At 40.3% G+C, this 22871-nt stretch overlaps 1 protein-coding gene across 1 annotated transcript in view; it reads left to right on the forward strand.

Annotated features, from left to right (window-relative positions):
- The window catches only part of DISC1 (DISC1 scaffold protein), a gene marked incomplete at its 3' end in the record, with an annotated part of 185823 nt that overhangs the window by 43257 nt on the left and 119695 nt on the right, over positions 1 to 22871 (forward strand). Inside the window, exons 4-6 of the mRNA XM_084261835.1 lie at positions 967 to 1096; positions 4922 to 5157; positions 21920 to 21974. Of these exons, the coding sequence (XP_084117961.1) occupies positions 967 to 1096; positions 4922 to 5157; positions 21920 to 21974 (421 nt within the window). The remainder of the gene's footprint in view (positions 1 to 966; positions 1097 to 4921; positions 5158 to 21919; positions 21975 to 22871) is intronic.

Raw genomic sequence — 22871 nt, forward strand, 5'->3', positions numbered from 1 at the left:
GATCTGCACATTTTGCTAAACAGCTGTGCATGGAGATCATAACTGTGCGAATAATCATGCTTAAACCAGGCTTATGATGCATGTTTTTTATGTGGCATGGATGTATTTGCTTTGCAAGATTACGATGGGAGATCATGCTTCAAAAAACTTCCTTTGTTTGAGAAGAGTATCTCTTTTCAGGCAGATAGTGAAATGCATCTGTACCCTTCATGTGGAAATGCTCTTACTTGTCTCTAGAGGTTGACGCAGAAATGCAATTGGCCTCGCAAGCGTGCATGCCCTTCTGCAGGAATATGTGAGGCAGGATAGGCTTGCATTGTTTGCAGGTGCATTCTGAGAGGCTTATTATAGACTTGACACTTAATGTAATGCCCTGATTACCTTGGGGTCCAATCATGCACAGATTTACAGCTGAGAGTTATACCAACCACTGTGAGGAATCCCACTGACTGCGATTTTGAAAGGACTCGCTGTGCAGCAGAGAAGTAAAATTTGGCATCGTGGAGCAAACACTCCAGATGATCTCTAATGTAGTCTCCAAAAGCTGACAGAAGCTGCAAAAATGGCTTTGGCAAGTTTCTAAACTTCTGTCTTAAGAGAGATTTTTCTCTGTATTGATAGAAATTACATGCCTTAGTTTTGTCTCTTTCAAAGCAGTGATGGATAAATTCCTGAAATTTGAAAAAGCTGGAGGAAGCCTAAAGCGATACAAGTTTTCCGTTTTCCTTTTTCCTCCTTCAGCATGTTGTAAAAACAGTGTAAATGTTTGAGATAATAAAGGAAGATATGCCAAGGAAAAAATCTCTTGTTCTTTAACTGTATCTGTTCAAGATTTAATCGTTCTGGTGGTGAAGCGTTATGACTCTGAAGGTAACATGTAGCATTGTGATCTGTGTAGTCTTTGAGATGTTGATACTCAGCTAGGATAATTTTTAGCTTTTTGTATTTTTTTTTCTTTTTTCAAAGGGATAGACATGAAGAAGCCCAGCATTGGCATGAAAATGAATATAAACTTTGGAGATCCACTTTTGAGGAGAGAACGCAGGTTTCAGCTGTGAAACGAAACCAACTTTTTCAAGAAAAGAAATGGTTACAGGTAACAGGACTGCAAAGTTGTCTGTAAGAACCAGTGCTATGTGGGGAAAAGCTTGTAAGCTGTCTCACAGAATTAAATAAATGTATTGTAATAGTGACTTCGCTTCTGTGCAGCAATTAGAGGCTTGGCTCTAGTCCAGTTGATAATCTAAGTGATGATTGGAGATGGCAGCCACAGGAGTTGTGTTAATCTCATTACAGAGAAGCAGAACTGGAAGGCTCAGTGGCTTGTGTGCATGCTTTAACGTACCTCATTATCTTTTTAAGTGTGCTCTTTATGTTCTGATTTGCTATTTTCATATTTCACTGATCTTCAGGAGTTAGTTGAAGACAAGTTTTGAGGAAAGCAATCTTTCATCTGTTTCTGATGAGAATTGACTATAAATGCATGATTTACCAGCTTTTGTTCCTGAAAGATGATTGATGCATTTCATAAGGATGAAGGAATCATCACAGAGCAGTTGGCATTTGCCAACAATAACTTTACATTGACACGTGATGTCACAACGCGGTAATTTGGCAAATGGAATGTTCTTAAGATGGCTTCTGTCCAATTTTAAATCTGCAAGCCTTTTGAGCAAAATTCAGCATTCTTCGCTGTCCTTCAAAAAAATCTCAGGTTACTGTCTAATACAAGTCTTTGTTTCATGTCCTTTTAAACCTTGGCAGTCATACTCCAAGTGTGACATCGTAGAGAGCTAGTAGGTCTAGTTTTCTTTTTTCCCTGTGGTCTTGTCTTGAAACCTCATTATTTTTGATACCTTTTTTTCTTTAGGGAAATCCAATAGTATACTCATCTGTGTGTGTTGTATATGCAGACAAACACCCCCTTCCCCCCACCCCCCCCACCCCCGGAAAGAAATGGAGAAATGCATCTTAGGTGGCCATCACAAAACCTTACTTGTGTGAAGAAATGCCTCTCCTATCCTAGTCAACACCTTTTTTACTGCTTGTATTTATTTAATCAACCCATGAGAGGAAACCATTATCAGTGTCCAGTAAACTTTTTTTGATAATCTAGATATCCAGCCAGCCACTTCAAGCTGTTCATTGGAAAATTGCTGTACTTAAGACTCCATGCTAGCTAATGTTTTTATACTTGCTCCTGGTGAATCTTCACTCTTATGTAGTTACACTATGGAATATTTATCCACGTTGTTGTACAGCCATGTTATTTCTGAGCATTTGATCAAAATTATTATGAATTTGAGGTTTTGGAGAAGGCTGACCTGTGATGTTTGGTGGCTGCCAGCATCCTTTATGGATGCCCTTCTTCTGCTCCAAATCCCATGTGGTCAGAAATAATAACTATTTTTTTTTTCCTTAGCACTACTTTACCTTCCTTTTCTTACAATCCTCACTCCTGTTGGTTCACGGGTTTGAGAACATGTGATGTTATCTAAAATGTACATATTAATGTTTTTACTGCAGTCTGTACTTCCTGGAGAACACTAGACCGTAAGCGAAGCTGGAGGCTTACTATCAGTAGTGATTAGCTGTTGTGTTAGAAGTCTCAGTTTAAACTCAGATCCACAAAGTAAAACTCTATCATTTGCTGCTCCGTGCTGAGACTTCAAGTCCTTTTTATTTGTCCCTGGAGACTGATCAAGAGCACATTAAAGGCGGCTTGGCATATTTGGAAAAGAACACCAGAGAATGCCAGTTTACTGACTGAAATGTCCATCCTCACAAGAATGCCTGCAAACTATTCCCAAGCAGAACAGATTTCTCTCTGTGAATGCAGATTGTGTGCTCCTGGTGTCTATTTCTGCTGTAGAAACATTTCAGTGCTCAAAGTGTGTTTGCAAAACCATGTTCTCTTCGCTTCCCTTTCTGTTCCCATGTAGGTTGCTTATTGCAGTGACTGCAATTACTATGTTTTCAAAGAATATGAAGGTCTTTGTATTAAGTAGGGCCTATTAAGATTTTGGCGGTATTCCCAAGCCAGTAACACAGACAGAATTGTCCTTTGTGTGCACTAAAAGCCTGATTTGAGACTGAAAGAAACAAAACTGATGTTTTTGACCTGCTGACCCTTCTGTTCTTGACAAATGCCTGTGGGTTGAAACCTGGACCACTGTGTTCTCTTGTCGCTAAATCTAAAACCCAAAAAGGAGGAAAATAATTGATTAATCTAGTGTGAAGCACTAATATAAGTTGAACTTTCTGAACTAGTCAACCTTTTAACATGCAAGGGCTGTTTCTTGTTTTGAGTGATACTCGGAGCTTGTTGAAGAGCAGCAAACCTGAATATGTGTTTGTTGACAAAACGCATGCTAGTGAGCTAAACTTACACTTAAATTACATCTGAAACCTTAGCATTCTTTTAATGTTTTCAAATGAAGCACTCAAAGCAAAGCAATGCCAGTCGGTTATCTGTGTGTAGTATATTTATTTTATGAGAGTCTTTAATTATGTGAGCATGCCTTTTTTTTTTCCTGGATCTCTGCCTCGTACATTGCTGAAGATGGAAAGTGCTTCTTCAGATATTCAGACTATCATTTTATCTTCATTACTTGGTATTTGGCCTCAGAAGCCTTTCATGGTTTGCACTCAAACCCTCCTTTGGTTGCAGGTTTATTAATTTGTGAATAGGCTCTTTTTACTGCATTAATCAATGTGGCATCTGAGTGAATAAAAACCACTTAGTTTTATCTTTATAACATCTCTTTGGGTGAAGAGATATTCTTATTGCTATTTTGCAGATATAAAATGAAGTAGTGAATTACCGTAAAAAATTGTGGAGTCATTTCTTATGTCAGTTTTGTAATGCCTATTTATTTACCTGAAAAAGGTTTGGTGTGTGTGGGGGTTTCATTTGAATTGTTCTTTATAGCTGGACAGAATATGGTCAGAGCATGGAATTAAGAGCTTTGATTTCTGTTGAGAGCCTACAGATAACACTTCAGGGACCCCTCTTCTTGGTTCTTTGAAAAATTGTGAACATTCAGTCTGTTGCTGTGTGGGGATATTTTAAGTGGCTTACAAAGTTCACAGAGACTGTAAGAAATGTAGGCATACCATGGAATTTTCCAGTATGGCATTCAACTACTTTAAGAGCAAGTAGTTGTCCTTTCATTTTTTAATTTTTTTTTTTAATGTTTCAAATTCTGGCCCAGAGACATATATTAAAAAACTTTATTAATTCAGCAACCCAGACTCCTTCACAAGATGCCCCTTCCTTGGGTGCAAGGCAAAACTGAACAGGTATGTATAAGACACATCAGTATCGTAATGTGCAGGATTTGAACTTCTGGCAAGAAAAGTGCAGCTGAGGTTGAAGTTTGGGTCATTTTGAGTCAAGGGAGGGACTTGGTACTTTTAATTAAATACTAATAATCAAGTGGACTGGCCAGACAGTGATTTACCACTTGTACCCTCTGCCTGATGTGGGAGCCATTGCAAGGATATTCTGCAGGAGGACAAACAGATGGTTGGTCACTGTAGCTGCCAGTCAGTAGCAACATTCTGTTGTGGTTGAATTAGAGATTTTTGTGGTTTGGTTGGGGTTTTTGTTTGGTTTTGGGTTTTAACTTAGGAAATAACCATGTAAAAAGGTAACTGATAGTTTGTGTTGGAACCTGAAATTTGGTGTTGAAATGGAGGTAGGGAGTTTCAGACTGAGGGTGGACTAGAGTTTCTAAATAAAATAAATGTAAGAATTTTTTGTGTGTCAACAACAGAATGTCTTCTCATTTAATGAATTTAACATTCAATCTTAACAACCTTAATTCACTGTACTCCTGAGATCTGTACTGCATTTCTCTAGTGGCAGAGGGGTTTCTCTATCAGGTTGATAGTAAACTCAGGTTTCTGTTCTACACAGAAAGAAATTGAAGAACTCCGAGCAAGACTGGCTGCATTAGAAGCAAAAGATCAAGAGCTAAGAAGAGAAATTGAAGAACAAGATAGACTTATTCAGTCACAGGACTGTGAACTGACTGCTTTACTTGGCTGTGTTTCTTTGAGAGAGCTACAGGAAATAAGCAAGGCTGTGGATGACACGTTAGCATCCTCCTATCAGATTCCATTCAGTTTGGATCTTCCAGGGACAATAAAGAGGTATTTAAATTTCAGTATGTCATCAGTGCTGTAGAGCCTTGTATCTTAGAAGGTACTGTTGCATTGGCTGTCAGTTGTCTTTGTAATTGTGCCAGCTAATTAGCTGGATTCAGACACTTTAAAATTTTCTAAGAACAGATGTTGAAGTTCTAATATTAATACAGTTCCTTAGGAAAGCAGACTTTGTAGTTATTCAAAGGTCTTGCACTTAATATATTTTATGGTAAAGAGCCACCTACAAAAAGCATATGTATTCATCAACTGTTAATACCTATCATCAGTTTCAACTATTTCTTGTTAACTGGTGGAATTTTTTCCCCAGCGTGGTTATGCAGTAATTAACAATTTATTTCTCACGGCCTGAAAATGTGTTCGAGGCACCATCCAAGTAAGTATTAGAGATGCTTTTTGTTTCAGTGAACTTCCAATGGAATACAGTCCGATGTGATGAGTGTTAGGCTCTGACAGTGTACCCCAGGTAGTGGGGGAAGGGATGCAGCATTAAGACTTTTGGGACGCCTACAGTTAAATGTACTGTGTTGTTCCTTTAGATAGAGAAGTACCTACTGTTGGTAACTGTTTGGAAATAACCTCATCTATATTTACAAAAGCAATAGAAGGGCTTCAGGAACTAAACTGTACTGGGAGTCAGCGGAACATTGGTGATGGAACTTTGAAAGTGGTACTGCTGCTGTGTCACCAGGACAAAATAAATCCTGTTTATCCTAACTTGTATTTCTTCTAGATAAGCAATAACTATGTTGCCTGCAATTTTTTCTCCCTTCATGTTTATTGGATTTAGTTTGGTTATATTAACATTCATGAGAAATTGCTGCTCATGTGTGCTAATTTATACAGGGGTTTTTTGAAGTCAGCAGAACATTTTGTAGAGGACATATTCCTCTCTTGTGAGGTTTGTTTAAAACTTTAAATTAGGTTATGGGAAATAGTTTCTTGAATTAAGTTTAGTTTGTTTTAATAGTCCCTTATGCCTGTGATTGAGGAATATAAGGTCTCAAGCAATATGACAGCCCATACTTTGATTTGAATTTTCTCTTAAGTTTTGGATTTACTTACAAAAGAATATTTAAAGAGGGGTTTTGGTTCCCCCTCCCCCCCATCACTGATGAAACATTTGACTTGCACTTAACTCTTTCGAAAGTATTTAAAGGTAAGTGAAGTTAGCACTGGTTCAGGAGTGTGCTCAGTGTTCTTTGTTCACCGACACCATGAATAGCACAATCACTTCAGGGAATACAGGCATTCATTATGTGAAGTGGATTTGGAACTTTAATGAAGTTTTAGAATTAATTTCTTTCCTTTCTGGTCATTTTTAACAGATGACTTGGGTGGAGCTTTTCTGGTTTATTTTCGTTTGTTGGTCGTCTTTTTGTCACCAAGGCCAATGGTAGGGTGCTTCTGCTCTCTTGACTGTAGCTGGAGTTTGCCTATTGCAAGTGGGGACAAATAAATGCTGGCTTTGGCTGCACAAGCAAGCACATACAGGTGGGCATGTGTGACAGCCTTCAGGAACAGTTTTAAGTCTCCTATGTCAGGTTATAGTTGTGTGTTCTTGTCAAACCCTTTTCTGATCAGATGCCCACCTATGGCATGGACACATGGAAGGTAGACTCTGTGGTTCAGAATATGGAAGCTCTGCATTTAAGTTGTCTGCAGCCTGCCTGGATCTGAACCTACAGCCTCAGAGTGAGCTTTTGCCTGCCAAGGATTTCAGTGTCCTGGCAGTGAGCAAGCTCCGTCACAGTTTTTAAGCTGGGCCTTAACATATCCAGGAATGCAAAGGCACAAGGCCAGAAAGCTCGCTGGGGAGAGAAGGTCTGGCTTGGCTCTGGGAGAGTGGAAATGGAGAGGATTAATGGTTATAGCACTTAGCTGAGAGAGAGTCCTGGTGCTCATAGTTGAGGGAGTTGGCAACTATACATCGATGAAGTGCTAGATTATTTATTTTCTTTCCTCCTTCTTCCCAACTTAAAAGCACAGTGAGCTGGTAGGAATGTGTCACAACCTGGCTGGTGCAGCCATTCAAAGAAGCAGGGTACCACTTGCTGCCTGTTGAGCAGCTTCTCTCCTCTCTGCAGGAGATGGTGTCTCTTTCTGAATTAAAATTCTCTACATGATGTGTCATCTTGGTCTTGTAAATCCCATTCAAAAATCTGCCCGAGTATTGTACATCCCGTGCCTGCTGCTCTGTTGAAAAATGCAGAAGCTGCCTTGGGACCTCAGGCCAAAATCTCTAGCCCAGCTTTGTGATTCCACCATTCGACTTTATCATGTTGTCCTTTCCTTGCCTTTTGGTTCTCAAATCTCTTCCCCAGACCACTTGCTACGTTAGATGGCTGAAAACATCCTGGAGCTGTCCCTGTGTGATGGTCAGCAGGCACATTGTCAGCATGGGTTCTCTTCCACTTCTTGCTTTCAAGGGCTGAGGGGAAGAATATGCTCCTGCCAATGGTTGTGCTTAATTAACAGTGAGAATTAGTCTCACTGTTAAACTGAACAAAGTGGTGGGTGTCTTCCCTTTAAAGCTGAGCAGTCTAACATACCTCAAATACGGTGACTGTATGTTTGCATCAAGTTGTATTCTGTTGTCTCAATAAGATGACAAAGCAGCAAGCAGATAGTAAGACATCTGGTGTTGATATACTTCCCATGTGCCTATAGGCATCCCCTGCATTGTCATACAATTATAGAATAATTTAGGAGGTCATCTTGTCAAACTCCTGCTCAAAGCAGGGCTGCAATTTCCAAGTGAGATCAGGTCTCTCATGGCCCCATCTGTCTGAGTTTTGCATATCTCCAGGGATGGAGGTTTTGCAGCATTGCTAGGCATCCGGTATTTCATCACTCATGCTGTGAACCTTTTTGTCTTGAATCTAGCCAGAATTTCCCTTGTGGCAACTTGCATTGGCTTATCCTAAATCAGTGCTCCTTGTGAGAGCAATTGTGTATCAGGTAACAGGTTAAAATATTTGATGAAGCTAGTTCAGCATGTTAGCTTGAAATTCCAAAGTCTCCGGACAGTTAACATTGAAAGAGATTTTTCTGGAAATGTACACTTTATTTTATGAATCATTGCAGAGGAAAAAACAAATTAGTTTTCTAAAGTTAGGGCTTTATATGTGAGGAATAAAACTATTACTCATGCACATATACTAAAGTTCAGTGTTTATATAGAAAGCTGTTCAGTAATGATGGGCTGTAAATGATAGCCTCCTGGGTATTGGGTTCTACAAGGTGCTATGTATTTTTACTGACTAGCACAATGCAGTTGGAATAGTGCTGTTGTAAAGTGCTTTTGTGTAATTATTTGTTTGATATATGAATTGCATTCGGCACTGGAACAACGCAGCGCTCATGCGAAGCATCTTTTAAGACAATCTGTGCTGTAATGAAATGTATTAAGTGGCTTGCAGCTCACTATAAAATACAAATTATTTTGTTTTCTTGGTCTAAATGCTATTAAATAGCAACTTATTAAAACAAACTTCAGGGAATGTGAAATAATGTATTAAATGAAGAATAATTGCCTGGACCAAAGTGTGCAGAAGCAAGAGAGCAAGTCAATGTAACACTGGGCTGAGCATTGTTTCAAAGCTTATTTTTCTTGTCAAACATTGTTATTTTCAGGGAGATTAATAATCCTTTGTTTTGTCTTGTTTGTCTTTGGTATGTGGTGGACTTCTTGAAAACAAAAAGCCATTGTCAGTAACGATACCGTGCTGTGGATTTGAAGAATTGAGAAATGTTAGACACTACCCTGGGCTCTTTGTGTGCCATTGGAAGCCGAGCTTAAAACCTGATCCATTAACATGCAAGCAAGTATTGTGTTCTGAAAGAGACCACAGAATGTGGTCATTTTGCTCACCCTACATAAACTAAAGGGTGTAAATCAGTACTGTAAGCTGAGGAAACTGCAGTGCAGAAGCTCACTTCACTTGGGTGAGGTTGTGTGGAGGTGCGTTAGAGAGGTGGGAGCAGCTGGTGTGTGCACCACGGCAGGTGTCTGTGTTTTAAATGAAGACAACATGTTGAAATCCGAGGAAAATAGGTCTGAGTGTTTCAGTGTGAATACTTTTTCCTGGAGATTGCAAAAGGTAATAAAATAGATAATTTCTGTGTCCTCTACTGAAGAGGACATCCTTCAGAAATGTATGTTTTTAACTGTGTAACTTGAATCTTCTAATTATAAAATAAAACCATGTAAATTATTTGACTTGCTCTCTTCAATACCTGTTGCTTCCTTCTTTTGTTTCTTTTCATTTCACAATGAAAGATGGGGAAGTCTGTTATACTACATTCATACTTAGCTTTATTGAGCTCCCTCTCTTTTGGTTTTATCCATATCTACAGATGCATGTGACTGTACAGCATGTCATCCTTAAAATAAATTGCACAGTTCAGTCTGGACTATTGTCTGGGCACTGAATGCTAGTTGAAAGAAATTAAATTATCTTTCAAAATATTAGAATACTCCACCTATTTTTCCACCCTTCCAACTGAATGATTTTTAATTAGTAGGGATTTGTTCCACAGTGGGTATGGGGGATCTTCTGAAGATAGGGAAATTCTCTCCTCTATATTCGTTATTATAGTATTGTTGTGGTCAGTGGCACAAGGAACTGAATCTGAAGTTTTATGGAACTAGTTTGCTTTGCTGTAGTGATGCCTGGAGCTCATCTGACAAAGATTAATTCAAAGTGAAATTCAAATGCTCAGGGGGTTGAAAACCTTATTAGTTGGAATATACTCAAAGCATTCAGCAACTTCATTTGAGGTCAAAGCTTGATAAAGTCAAAAAAAGGTGGGTTTTTTTAGAAAAGTTGGTTTACTTGAGAGAAGTTGGAAAAAAACAACAACTTTTACGTAGTTTTATGTAGTAGCTTGGGAACAGCGCTGCTCGGAATGGGATGTGATGTGCTGTCACGAGGAGAGACTGCTGTGTGCACCTCTTGTTGTTCTTCAGCATACAAGTCCACATGAAATTTCTAGTCAAATTAGTGGTTAGTAAGCTATGTGGAATCATTGGAGAAGTCTGAATGCAGCTTATTTGCCTCATCCTTTTAACAACAACAAAAAATCTTAGCTTTTAAAGGATTGTATTCACAAGAATCAAAACAAATTGCACCTTATCCTTTCAAAAAGACCTCTGTTGTTTGCTAGCTAACACACTGCCCATCCAGACAGTCCTTTTTAAATAAATGGTTTTCTTTGGCTATTTGTGTGAAAATGTATACATATCAAAATATATCCCCTGGGAATAGAAGGGTAGCACGGATGCAAAGAGCAAAGGATGATATGGCTTTCTAGCATTGCAAAGTTTCTCCGGTGGTGCACCGGCTGCTCGTGTTCCTGACTGTTTGCTGGGCATGTGTGTAGGACAGCAGAGGACTAAATTGTACTTTTAAAGGCTGATACTCTCATAGTTTTCATTTCTGAGTTTATTTCTTGGGGGTTTTTTGGTTGTTTGGAGCTTTTTTTTTTAATGTGATTTTTTTTTTTCTTCCTGATTTCATAACCATAGTAGTGCTTAATTATAACTAGAAAGTGATGTTGGTAGGTAGGTTTGAAGCAAAATACCTAAACTTTAAAAAAAAATATTCCTGAATATTTTCGGAAGAGAATCCTATGCTGTGTAATGAAGACCTTAACAGTTTAGTAAAATTCTAAGCACATTGCGTCACTGTGTGGCCTCATTTGATGCTTGGGGGAGTTTTATGTGGTCCTGGGCCTGACTATACATGGACCCATTTTCAGCAAGTCAATCTTGCTTTTTCACCTTCTCATGCAACTTAATCCTCATCTGGGTCTTTCACTTGGTGGGTGATTTTCACATGCTGCTTAATTTATGTATCTGCATTGGGAGGGTGGGAGCAGTCCTGTGGTGCTCCCTTGGCAGAAAGGCTTTCTGCCCTTCTGACTGGACTTCTCCCTTCCTGCTAGCAGCTGTCCCTACCACTCACCTTCCCAGGTACAGTTATATTTCACCAGTGGTGGTAAAAGCATGTGTGTTCGTGTGTGTATGTGTAAGATTATTGTCCCTGTGCTGTGTGAGAGGATAAAGCTTCTGGGCTTTTTCCTCTGTTCTGTTCCCTGCTTTGTATGGCAATTGTTCTTCTCTTTCCCTTCCTTAAATCAATCCCCCTCTCTCTCTTTCTCCATACTATCTGTACATGTGGTATCACTGTAAAATACCAGAAAAAGAGGAATGCAAGCAAGTAAAATAGATGAGAGAGCTTTTCTCCCTTTGTTTTCCTCTTATAAATATGCATACTGAAATGAGTGTCTTGAGCTATCAGTGTGAGCACAAAGCAGGTAACTTGTTGCCACCACATCTAAAGCTTCATCATTGAGTAACAGGAGCAGAGAGAGCACTCAGTAACCTCCCTGGTTCAGTTATTTTAGCTATGCAGGAATTGAAGAGCAGTGTTTGCATATGAAATGCACCATGTGAAGAAGTGGTGCACAGCACCAGAAACTGCTTACTGTGGTGGTTACTTCTGTCCCCATCATAAGCTCTGGGTATGGGAGTCTTGAGGGCTTCTGACGGATTCAGTTACTCCCCAGGCCTGTTTGTTTTGTCTTAATGTCAGCCAGTGATGAAATGCCTTCCATGACATGAGGATGATGCCCAGGTCACATTTGAGTATTTGCTTTATTGGCTTTGACTTTAGGGCCTTTTCCTCCTCCTGTGATTTTTTTTCTTTCTTTTTTTTTTTTTTTAAACTTTACACATAATTTAAAAACTGTTCTCTGTGGTAGGAAACAGGCCTCTTTCTGTGCTAGGAGATGAACTAAAATACCATTATGGGGTTTTCAAAATATAGCCTATACTACTGTTCTTACTATTCTGGGTATTATGAATCGTTAAATCATAGGATGTGTTAAGTTGGAAGGGACCTTTTAAAGGTCATCTAGTCCAAACCCCCTTGCAGTAAGCAGGGACATCTTCAACTAGATCACATTGCTCAGAGCTTCATCAAACCTGGCCTTGAATGTCTCCAGGATGGAGACATACCTCTCTGGGCAACCTGTGCCAGAGTCTGACTACCCTCATAGTAGAGAACTACTTCTTACTGTCTAATGTAAACCTCCCCTGATCTAGCTTAAAACCACTGTCACTCATCCTATCACACGCCCTTGCAAGCAGTCTCTCCCCAGCCTTCTTGTAGGTCCCCTCCAGCTACTGGAAGGCTGCCATAAGGTCTACCCTGAGCCTTCTTCAGGCTGAACAGCTCCAACTCTCTCAGCCTGTCTTCATAGGAGAGATGCTCCAGCGCTCTGATCACCTTCATGGCCCTCCTCTAGACCCTCTCCAAGAGGTCCTTGTCCAGAGCTGGACACAGCAATCCGGGTGGTGTCTCACCAGAGCAGAGTAGAGGGGGAGAATCCCCTCTCTTGATCTGCTGACCACACTTCTTTTGATGCAGCCCAGGATGCAGTTGACCGTCTGGGCTCTGAGTGCACATTGTTGGCTCATGTCCAGCTTTTTGTCCATCAGTACCCCCAAGTCCTTTTCTGCCTGTCTGCTTTCTATGACATCATGCCCCAGCCTGTATTGGTAGCAAGGATTCTCCCAACCCAAGTGTAGGACCTTGCACCTGTCCTTATTGAACTTCATGAGGTTTGCTTGGGCCCATGAAGATAGTGTGGTGCCCTGTTTTTTAACTGTAATTCTGTTGTGTAATGATCCATTGATACATTTTATTCTGTGCTCTGCAGCTTCACAAAACCTGCAGGAGTGAGCTTGCAACAGAGGAGCAGAGCCGGAGAGGATTTTCCCTGGCACCTGGGGAGTGCTCTGCCCTGGAAATGCCTTGGAGCAACTGGCCGTGCAGCCAGCTTCCTCTGCCACTAGGGGCTTTTTGAGGGGAAACTAAATTTCATGCGAAATGTCATAACCCAAACCAAGCTTTGATAGTAGGATTGTCTCATTTTCAGCTAATCCCATGGGCTGGGTTCATGTTTTGAGGAGACCGTGATCTCAGCTTTCTCAAAGAAGTTGGCTGCAGGCTGTTGTGAGAGGCTAAGGTCAGTCTAGGTGAAAGAAGAGGTCTGCCTTTTCCCTTGTGAGCCGACTCATTAGGAGGCTCAGCTTTCTTTTTGTAGATAGATAGGTGTTTTCCTCTCCATTTTTTTTTTCCAACTAGGATTAATATCATCCTTTGTTCTCCACCTAGGATTGAAGGATAGACTCCTTGGGCAAGTGGGTTTGTTTCTGTTTTTCTTGCTTTTTGGGAGTAACTCTAGAAGAAACTGAGTACTGAAAGCCTGGCATGCCATGTAATACTTCTGCTTCAGCGCATGAAGTGAATTTGCTTCTTGCAAAGGTGTAAACAAGTCAGAAGACAAGAGCTGCAGGAGTTTGAAGTTGTGGCAAGAGGACATCTTGGCTGAGTTGCCTGTGTCTGAGTGGAGTCCTTTGTTCTGTGGCACAGCAGTTCGTAGTGACTGTGATCTTGAGGGCAGCCTTGTTGTAGGGACAAAGCAGGGTGGGTGTGACTGGCCTTCCTTGGGAAGGATGGGGTGAGGTTGGAAATACAGCATGGAAAGGAGGGAGCAAGTCTTCCAACTTGGAGGATAAAGCCATTGCTAGCAAACTGAAGTATTTTGGAGCAATCTTAGAGGCAATTTTTTTCCTTCCAAGCGGTGTGATAGAAGGAAGAAGTCCCAGCAGAAAGAGGAGTACCACCTACTGAGGTACCCACGTGTGCAGTGTAATGAGGAATCTGTTTTTCCCTCCTGAGCATTTGGAACCCTCCTGTTTGCCTGAACAGCATCCTGTGTGATGTAGCAGCCTATAAAGTCTGGGCCACATATGTGCTGATTCCTCTGGGTATGCATATGGTGGGATTTATTTCTCTTTAGGGGAAAGTGACCAGCTGTCCCCATCAATGGATGGTGCTGAATTCGTTTGTATATAACAAAGAGAAACCGCTAACAGCAATACCCAGGGACAGAACCTTTCACTCAGTGAAGTACAATGGATATTATTCTTAGGAGAATAATTGCAGCTGCTGTGGACAAGCTCTAGGTTTTGTGCACTCCAGAGAGATGGAGCAGAAGAATGAAGATCTCTTGACACATCAGAAAAGTGGGGAAAGTGGTTGCAATGAGCTGATGCTGCAGATAGTTGGTTGATTGTGCCTTTGTTTTCAGTCTGATGCTCTTGTGTCAGGTGGCAGCTGGAGAAACAACTGCCACAACTGCTCTGTGGCAGCAGCTGGCAGAAGGGTGTTGGGAAGTACAGCACCACGTGAATGGATGGCTGATACAGATGGCCAGTTCGGCTGTCTGAATGGTGTGTTCTAAGACCACGAGATTTCTCAATACATGACAATGAAAAATTCAGCTTGGCATCATTGTTAAAGATGCAAGCAGCAGCATCTCTAAGTGACTGAACTGGTTGTTTATGTTGGAATGATTTTTACCTGAGAAAACCTTCCTACCATACTATGCAGACTGAGATGCTGCCTCTGTCCTACTGCAGGCATTAAAAAAGAAACAAACATAATTAAACATTCTTAGAAAACAATTGTGACGTGTTATTTAGTGTCCTGATTCTCCTGGAAGTCCACCATAATTGTGGCTAGTGCCTGGCAGCACTGCTGCAAACACAGGTCATCTCAGTTGAGATTTCTTGTGTATATAAGAGCTTCTGGGCAGGATGATGAGGTGTTATAGTCCACATTGTACAGATACAACTCTTTGAGAGTCTGCAAAGACAAGTGCAGTTACCCAGCAACCCATGAGTCAAGGGGAAGCAGTACTGGTAAGGTGAGGGTATACAAAGACAAAGGGAAAGTGTACTTCTAGTTTTGCTTCTTGATGAATTCTGAGTGGGGGAGCACATATATCAAAGCAATCCTTGACATAAATGATGAGATACTGTTCTGCAAATGATAGCTAGAAGAAGAGAAAATTGCTGGAGCAAAATCAGCTCTCTAATTCAGAGCTAGGTGTGTAATTTTGGGTTCTCATTCACATTCCTTGGAGAAATCTGTTGGCTGAAATGTGTAGAAGGTCCAATACTCTTGTACCTTAAAGTAAAACTCTCAGATCAGATTAATTTTTGAGGTTGGAAGCTTTCTAAGATGACACTTGGTGTTTTACTTCTAATTCAGGTGACTAGTCCTTGCAACTGCTACAAATTTCATTTTCAGTATGAATTAAACACAACTTTTCTCTCCTATTTAGTGTCAAAGTCTACACCTCAAGAACACTGACAGGCTTAGATAGAGAAATTGGACTTTCACCATACCAGTTCAGCAGAACTGTTCTGCTTTTTGTTGTCGTTTAAGCAGCTCTGTTGTCTTACAGAAGTTTTCTGTGGGGTGCATTGTTTAAGGAAAAATCAGAGTTTGTTTGGAAAACCCTGACTTATGTTTAAAAGATTATTTTGTTCCCAACACAGATGTGCTGCTGTGAAAATCTATTTTTTTTATAAATTCCCATGAGTCATTGTATAAAGATGAAAAGGAACTTACATGCTTGACTGAAAAATTGCTTTCTTGGTATGGTAATATGTAGTCCAGCCAGGCTCATGAGCAGCAGTTCAAATAGAATGAAAATCTTGTTGTCCAGTGTTGTCTTTGATTAAATAGAATCAAACTTTGTGTTGAAGTATTAAAAAGAAAGCAAAATGTACTTGTTCACCTTAGTGCGTTTACTGCAGTCTAGTTCTGAATGTTCTTAACTGAGCAGAAGTGTAGGGCTAGCAACACCCTCATAGGTCTTGTCCTGGTAAAAAAATGCAGAATAATATGGAATTTGTTGATTTTTTTTTATTTTCTTTTTTTTTACTCAAGATCACTTTGGGTACAAGTCTTTCTTATTTTTACTTCAGTCCTAGCTGCAGATGTCTAGCTTAAAGTTGTTTCTTGTTAAGGATAGTTTTGCTCAAAAGCTTTTTTTTCCTCTGACTTGTTTTCAAAGCTTTCTGAGATATGCACATCAAAAGAACCGTAAAAGTACAAGAAAGTTATCGATTGTTTGATTTGATTTTGTATTGTGGATTTCTTCCTTAAAGAGAGAGTGAAGTCCCTAGAATTTTGCTGGATTTTTGCCTTGATGTAGTCTATAGCAGATGTTTACACCAAATGTTCCCCAAGTAACACCTCTGATTTTCCTTTGCAAAGGACCGGACAAAGGTTTTTTTGGAAGGTCAGCTTCTGTTTGCTGTTAAAAGCAAGATTACAAGTGTAGGGCTTGGTTTATATGTTTTCATCTTCTAAGAGTGCAGCTTCTTGTGACTTCTGAATCAGAGAAAGAATCATGTTAGAAGACTTAAAGTTGGAAAAATCATGCTCACTTCACCTGTGACCATTACAACAAGGTAATTGTTGGCAGTCTCACTACTCTGGGCCAAACTCAGACATACTGCTCGTAGTCAAGAAAATACTCTTTCATAATGACTTTATCTAGGAAGGAATGCATATTCATATGAATTGAAGGTTCAGCCATCATGCATTCACACATGTGTGCAATCTGAGTGTAGGCTTTTGGGCCATCACTTTTGAATTAGAAATTCAAATATGGATAATTTTTAAATTGTTCTGACTTGTGCTTAGTTTTAAAGAAATGAAAGTCCTTTTTGCTTAAGCACTGTATGGGGGTGCTAGAGTGAAATAACAGGATGTAGCTTAATCCTGTAGGTGACAGTAATGTAAGGAAAAATATTTGCTGTTAAAGGGCACCTTTTTGCCTTCCAGCCTCTTCAGGCAGAGATCAGAGATAGCTGTTTAATTTCTGCATGAAAAATAAGAATTTCTGGTACATTGTTTATTTTACACTGTTAGCTCCTGCTAACAGTTATAGAAACTGCATTCTGACTACATTTCTTGTGTCGCTGCATACCTATTTTGATAGTAACACAGGAACTGTTCCTGTTTAAGCAGTGTCTGTATATCTTGAATGTAGAGAACAGCATGACTTGCCGTTTGCCCATTTTCATTCTTTGAATTTTTTCTTAGGAAGCAAAACATAAATGCACAATAGCCTCATATGCAAAGGGAAGTATACAAGCAAAATGGAAGGAAAGACATTCAGAAACATGCCTTCCTCGAGTAGAAAGCCTTCTTCCCAGTATTGTGCTAGTCAGCCTTCCTCTGAACAAAGCCACTTCCATAGTATCTGTAATTCCTGATTGTAAATCATAACTTGTCAGAATAGTCTTTAAAGGGCTTTTAAAATGTTATCTGTTATATCATGACATCTAATGTGCTAAGCCGGTGATAGTGAGGGATGTGTGAACCAGACCATTCAATTCCCAGCATTCCTTCTGTCCCCTATTGCGTTGAATTGGCTTGCTTTGTTTTGCCAGCACACCATTCCTGATTACAAGCATCATCGTCTTAGCAGGTTCCAACTGTGCATTCAACATACGCAGCACTTATTTTTCTTTATGGTCACTAAAATGAGACATTTAAAAGACACTGGCTTGCTTCCAGTATTTGGATCTTAACATTTTTCCCATAGCCTATCATTACATGCCAAGTCAGCCTCAGCTTCTGAGTATGTGGCATTCCCACATTCCCCTGCAGTTCTCCAGCTGAAGTCTGTGTTTTGCCAAAGTATTACTTCATTCATCATCCAGAAAAGGTAATTCCTCAGCTCCCGCTTTCCTGTTCTGGTCTAGTGTGTGTACAATGAGGCCCTGGGATAAAGCAAGGCTTACATGCCTTTTCTTCTCTCCCCACTATGGATCCTAATGTGTGTAAATCCATTTCAAGCCATTTAGATGATAGGCCTGTATGGCCATCTGCATAAATGAAGGAATTACATGTGATGTATAGATTGCTGTGAGTTTTGCAAGTGTTAAACCCCTCTCTTTTCTTGCATTTGGCCAGTTAAATTTGTGTTAATTGAATTCCTGTCTTATTCTTGTCCTTCCATCAGCTGGGTCAAGAACTTTGCCTTCTCTGTGATGAAGTTAGCTGACACTGAATATGAGAAGTAACTTCTAAATGGTCCTTATAAAGATTACAGAGACTGTGAGGACAAGCAGTCAAATTCTTCATTAACTGTTTTGCCAGAGAAGAATAGCAATGAGCCAAAACTATGGAAGTCTTCCCAGGCAAGAATTTAATGTTATTCCAAAAAGCTCTTTTCAAAGCCATTTTCCTGGTAGTAATAAGTAAAGCAATTTTTAAACAGACAGAATACCCCTCTTAAAATGAAATATGATGCTCCAGGGTGGTGGTAAAAAAAATACTATTTCTGGTTCAAGTCACATGTAACAATCATGGCTGTTCAAGCCCTTTGTTGGTAGAATGAATCAGTATTGACTGCCTGGTTTCTCTTGTGGGTTATTAGCTTGTTGGCTAATTGGAAAGCTTGAGGTGGGCTTCTCCTTGATAGTGTTTTGTGGTAGTAGAAAACAACCTGGGAGTAAGCTGTTTGTACTTGGTAACTATGGCTGGTTCGTAAACATTTTTGATTGCAACACGTGAATTGTACAATGGGCTAAACTCTAAAAGGGATAAGGGATTCCAACTGTATTGCTCTGAAGGCTAACAAGGATTTGAAACAGGATCCTACAGTGAAATTCATACCATAAATAATATAAATACACTTGTAGGAGTCTGCATGAATGCTGTAGAATCCTTTAGATTCAGGTCTGTGGTTAAAGTGACTATCACTAGCTTGAGTCAAATTGATGACTTAATAATGGTATTCTTTATTCATACGTGCCAAATAAATATGCTTTAAAGATAATCTTACAGTTTTGCAAAAAATTCTTAAAACTGTAGTTCTGCTGTCATTGAAACAGCAGTGTGCAATTCCTTGTTTTATCTTGTGAATTGATAGGTGCTTGTAAAACAAGAAATGGCTTTAAAGATGGTGTGTTTTCCTGCTCTGCACCTGGACCTGGAAGTCCACACGGGCTGTGCGTCTGTAGCAATATGGACTCAACAACTGGGCCATAGTCTGTAATGCTGCTTTGGATATATGGTTTAAAAAGAAATTAAAAATTAAACTCTCTTCCTGTTAGCCATGTGAATTCTGCAGAGTGAAATGTTGTGTGAACCTGGAGGGGATTCTGTGAGGAAAACAAACAGATAAGAGGAAAGGTTTGTTAAATAGAGGTGCCATCTTCATACCGTTGTTCTTCTAGCTGTAACGGCACTTTACATTTTTATGATGGCCAGGGTCTTTAGAGTTGAATTTTATAAGGCAGTTCCAGAACAATTGGGTTGCTCGCCCATTATTCATTCAATTACACACTGCAGCCTTGCTGCTCCCTGTTGACATCTGTACACAAAGCCTAGCTCTCTTTTACATAACCTGACCAGCTCAATCCCAACTGCGGGAGATGCTGAAAGTCACTGGGAGCTGCAGAGCCTGAGAAAAGAAATGGCTAAATAGTTCTTTCCCTCTGGCATGCCTGGAGGCAGGCAGGAAGCTGATAATGGCATCGTTACACATGTGATATTTTGTGTTTTGCCCATATATTGCTGTAGAAAATGGAGAAATTGGAGACCGCTACGTGGGAAATGTTATTAAACTGCTTTTATGTAGCTAGCTAGCTGTATTTCTGTTTGTTGACTTACACAGATGTTGACTTACGCTGTTGTGAGCTCTTTCTGAGGGGACTGCCTCATCTGGAGCCGCAGGGACCCCCGTGTGCTGCAGTGGTAATGAGGTGACTGGCCTCGCTGGGCTGTAGATTGAAAAGGTGCATGCTCCGTGAAGCAGGGTGTCAGGGACAGCGATGCAAATAGCTGTCTCAACACGATTAAACCATTCTGCCTTCAAGGCTGGCCGGTGCCTCTCTGCGGCCTTCCTGTAGGTGGTCAGTACATGAGTGCAAGGCCAACTTCCCATGCTTCGGGGTTCAGACTTGTCTAAGTGCTGACACTCGACGGAGGGCCCTGTCAGTGCTGTGCTTGGAAAACACAAGGAAGCAAGTTCGCAGAAGGAAACCAAAATACATGGAGGTAGGCAGCAGGGTCTGTGTGCGTGTCGAAATTGCCACTCGGTCTCAGCGGGCTTTCTGAGTAACGCCGAGCTGCTGCTTCCACTTGTAAAATGAATACAATGCTCTCCTACCTTGTGAGAGTATCATTGCGAGGAATCCAGTGATGTTCCTGAAATGTTTGGATACTTCAGCGCTGAACACTAAAGAAAAGCTCAGAAATAAATTAGCAGTTCTTTATTCAGGAAGAGCATCAGTGGTAGGTCGTGAAAGTAGTACGATTTTTACAATGCAGCTAAAAGGAAGAATTGAAATGCTGCTGGTGGGGAGTGCTGACTGTCATGTAAAGCTGAATTGATGCTATTTGCTTCAAGGAAAGAAAATAGTTTGTGATCAAGTAATTGAACGTTGTATAAAAGCGTATGCCTGTGAAGTAGCGGGGAGGGAAGCATTGAAGTTGCAAAATGTATTTTTATACTAACTCCTAATGTTTGATTTGACTTGAATTTCTGAAATTAATATTAACAATTAAATCTGCAAATTTATTTACAAGCACCAAAGGCATGGGTTTATGTTAAGTTTGGTAATATCACAGTAGTAAACCTATCCGGTTTTGTATGTGGAAGAAAACCTTGAATTCATTCGTAAAAGCATGGATCATAGAATCAGAAGGGTTGGAAGGGACCTTGAGAGATCATCGGGTCCAACCCCCCTGCCAAAGCAGCTCCTTAGGACATACTGCACAGGTAGGCGTCCAGACGGGTCTTGAATATCTCCAGAGAAGGAGACTCCACCACCTCCCTGGGCAGCCTGTCCCAGGGCTCTGTCACCCTCACTGTGAAAAGGTTCTTCGGCATGTTGGTGCGGAACTTCCTGTGCTCCAACTTGCAGCCATTGCCCCTTGTCCTGTCTCCACAGACCACTGAAAAGGGGCTGGCCATTTCCCCGTGCATCCAATACTTAAGATATTTATAAACATTGATTAGGTCCCCCCTTAGTCTTCTTTTCTCTAGGCTGAACAGTCCCAGGTCACTCAGCCTTTCCTCACAGGAGAGGTGCTCCAGGCCCTTCATCGTCTTTGTAGCCCTTCTCTGGACTCTCTCCAGGAGATCCCTGTCCTTTTTATACCAAGGAGCCCAGAACTGGACACAATACTCCAGGTGGGGCCTGACCAGGGCAGAGTAGAGGGGAGGATCACCTCCTTTGACCTGCTGGCCACACTCCTCCTGATGCATCCCAGAATGATGCCTCAATTTCAGCCGGTGTTGAAGAATTTTGGTACAAATATTTTATAGGTTTTCATTAAACTGAGTAGTGATATCTTGTATAAAACTGCCAGGAGAACAAGTGACTGTGGTTAAACTTTTCCTGGCGAGAGTTGGAAACTGGGTTATAAGAGGACAGTGAACTGCAAACCTTGTGTTTGAAATGCCTGTGTTAGGGGTTTGGATGGTAGCCTCACAAAGCACCGGTCCTGGACACTGCTGGGAACTTCTAAGAAGTTATGGTTGCACAGATAGTCATAATTGCATTTCAGTTGGGAAGTAAAATGCATCTGAATTCATTAATTAAGAGCTGTAAAGCTAGTGTGTGAACCATTTTGCAAACGAACAAGGTTATGTGGGTAGAAACTGGGTAAAAGGAAGATTGGTGAGATACTAGCAACGCTGAAACCAAATATACAGATTTTTATTTTGGTATTGGCTCTTGTTGTGTTAGTATGAGTCATCTTTAAGCCTATGGGCTTCCATATGAAAGTGTGTTTTGTGTAGCAGACAGTAATGAGTAGAGAGAAGGTCAACTTTCTTTTATTTTATTCCCTTCCAGCCTTCAGGAAAAAGAACAATCACTCAGTTTGTCCATTAAAGAAATGACTGCCAAAGTAAGTACACATCAGTTTTCAGTTCTTCAGAACACTTACAGAAGCAGATAATAGCTTACATCTTAATAAATTGTCTGTGTTTCAGAGAGTTGTTTTTGCGGTTGTTTTCTTCTGAACAGATTTTGCATGTAAATATTTCTCAACATACACTCAGAAACGTCCCCCAACTTCTATTTGGATGGGCCACAGAGATTATGTTTAAGGAAGCAGATGGAGTAATCTGGTGCTTCTTGGCTTACATTTACTAGTGATCAGTTTTCATACTGGTTTCCACTTAAGAGCAGACTCCTTTGATTCATGAAATGAAAATGACTTCTGTTCACAGTTGAATTTTTCCCTCTTAATATAGAGCCTCTTATTTTTCTATCTGACTGGTTTTGTTGGTGTGAAGGAAGAGCATTAATGAAGTACCTCTTTCCCCTGCCCTTTCACTAATAACAAACTAGTGATCTGATTCTCATCCCCCTTTTAAAATACAGAGAAAATTGATGCAGTATATTTGGCTTACCTTTTGTTTCTAATCAGAAATGTTAATACTTTTTCCTTTAATTTTCTTATTTCTCGTGGCCTTCCTCCAAGAAAGAGGCTACTAAAGTTTTCCTGTTATTTTGGAACAGCTTGGTGAGCTGCAAAGCATCTTTGCTCCAGGAGTGCCCTAGAAAAGAAGTTCATTTATTGTAGCTAATTCATATAGGTCTATATGGAACATGGAGTGGAAAATATTCTTGGGTTTTAATGAGTAATGAATTTATAGTCTCAAATAAGTGTATTTTTCATGTTCTTTCACTAATAGCACTCACCAGAGTTAGTGAAAGTGTTACTCTTTGTTCTTCCTAATCATCTTGACGGATACTTCTAGCATACACTGTTAAAAAAAAAGTTTAATACTGTGTTTCA

The sequence above is a fragment of the Gallinula chloropus genome (assembly GCF_964237585.1).
Source record: "Gallinula chloropus genome assembly, chromosome: 3".
NCBI lineage: Eukaryota > Metazoa > Chordata > Aves > Gruiformes > Rallidae > Gallinula > Gallinula chloropus.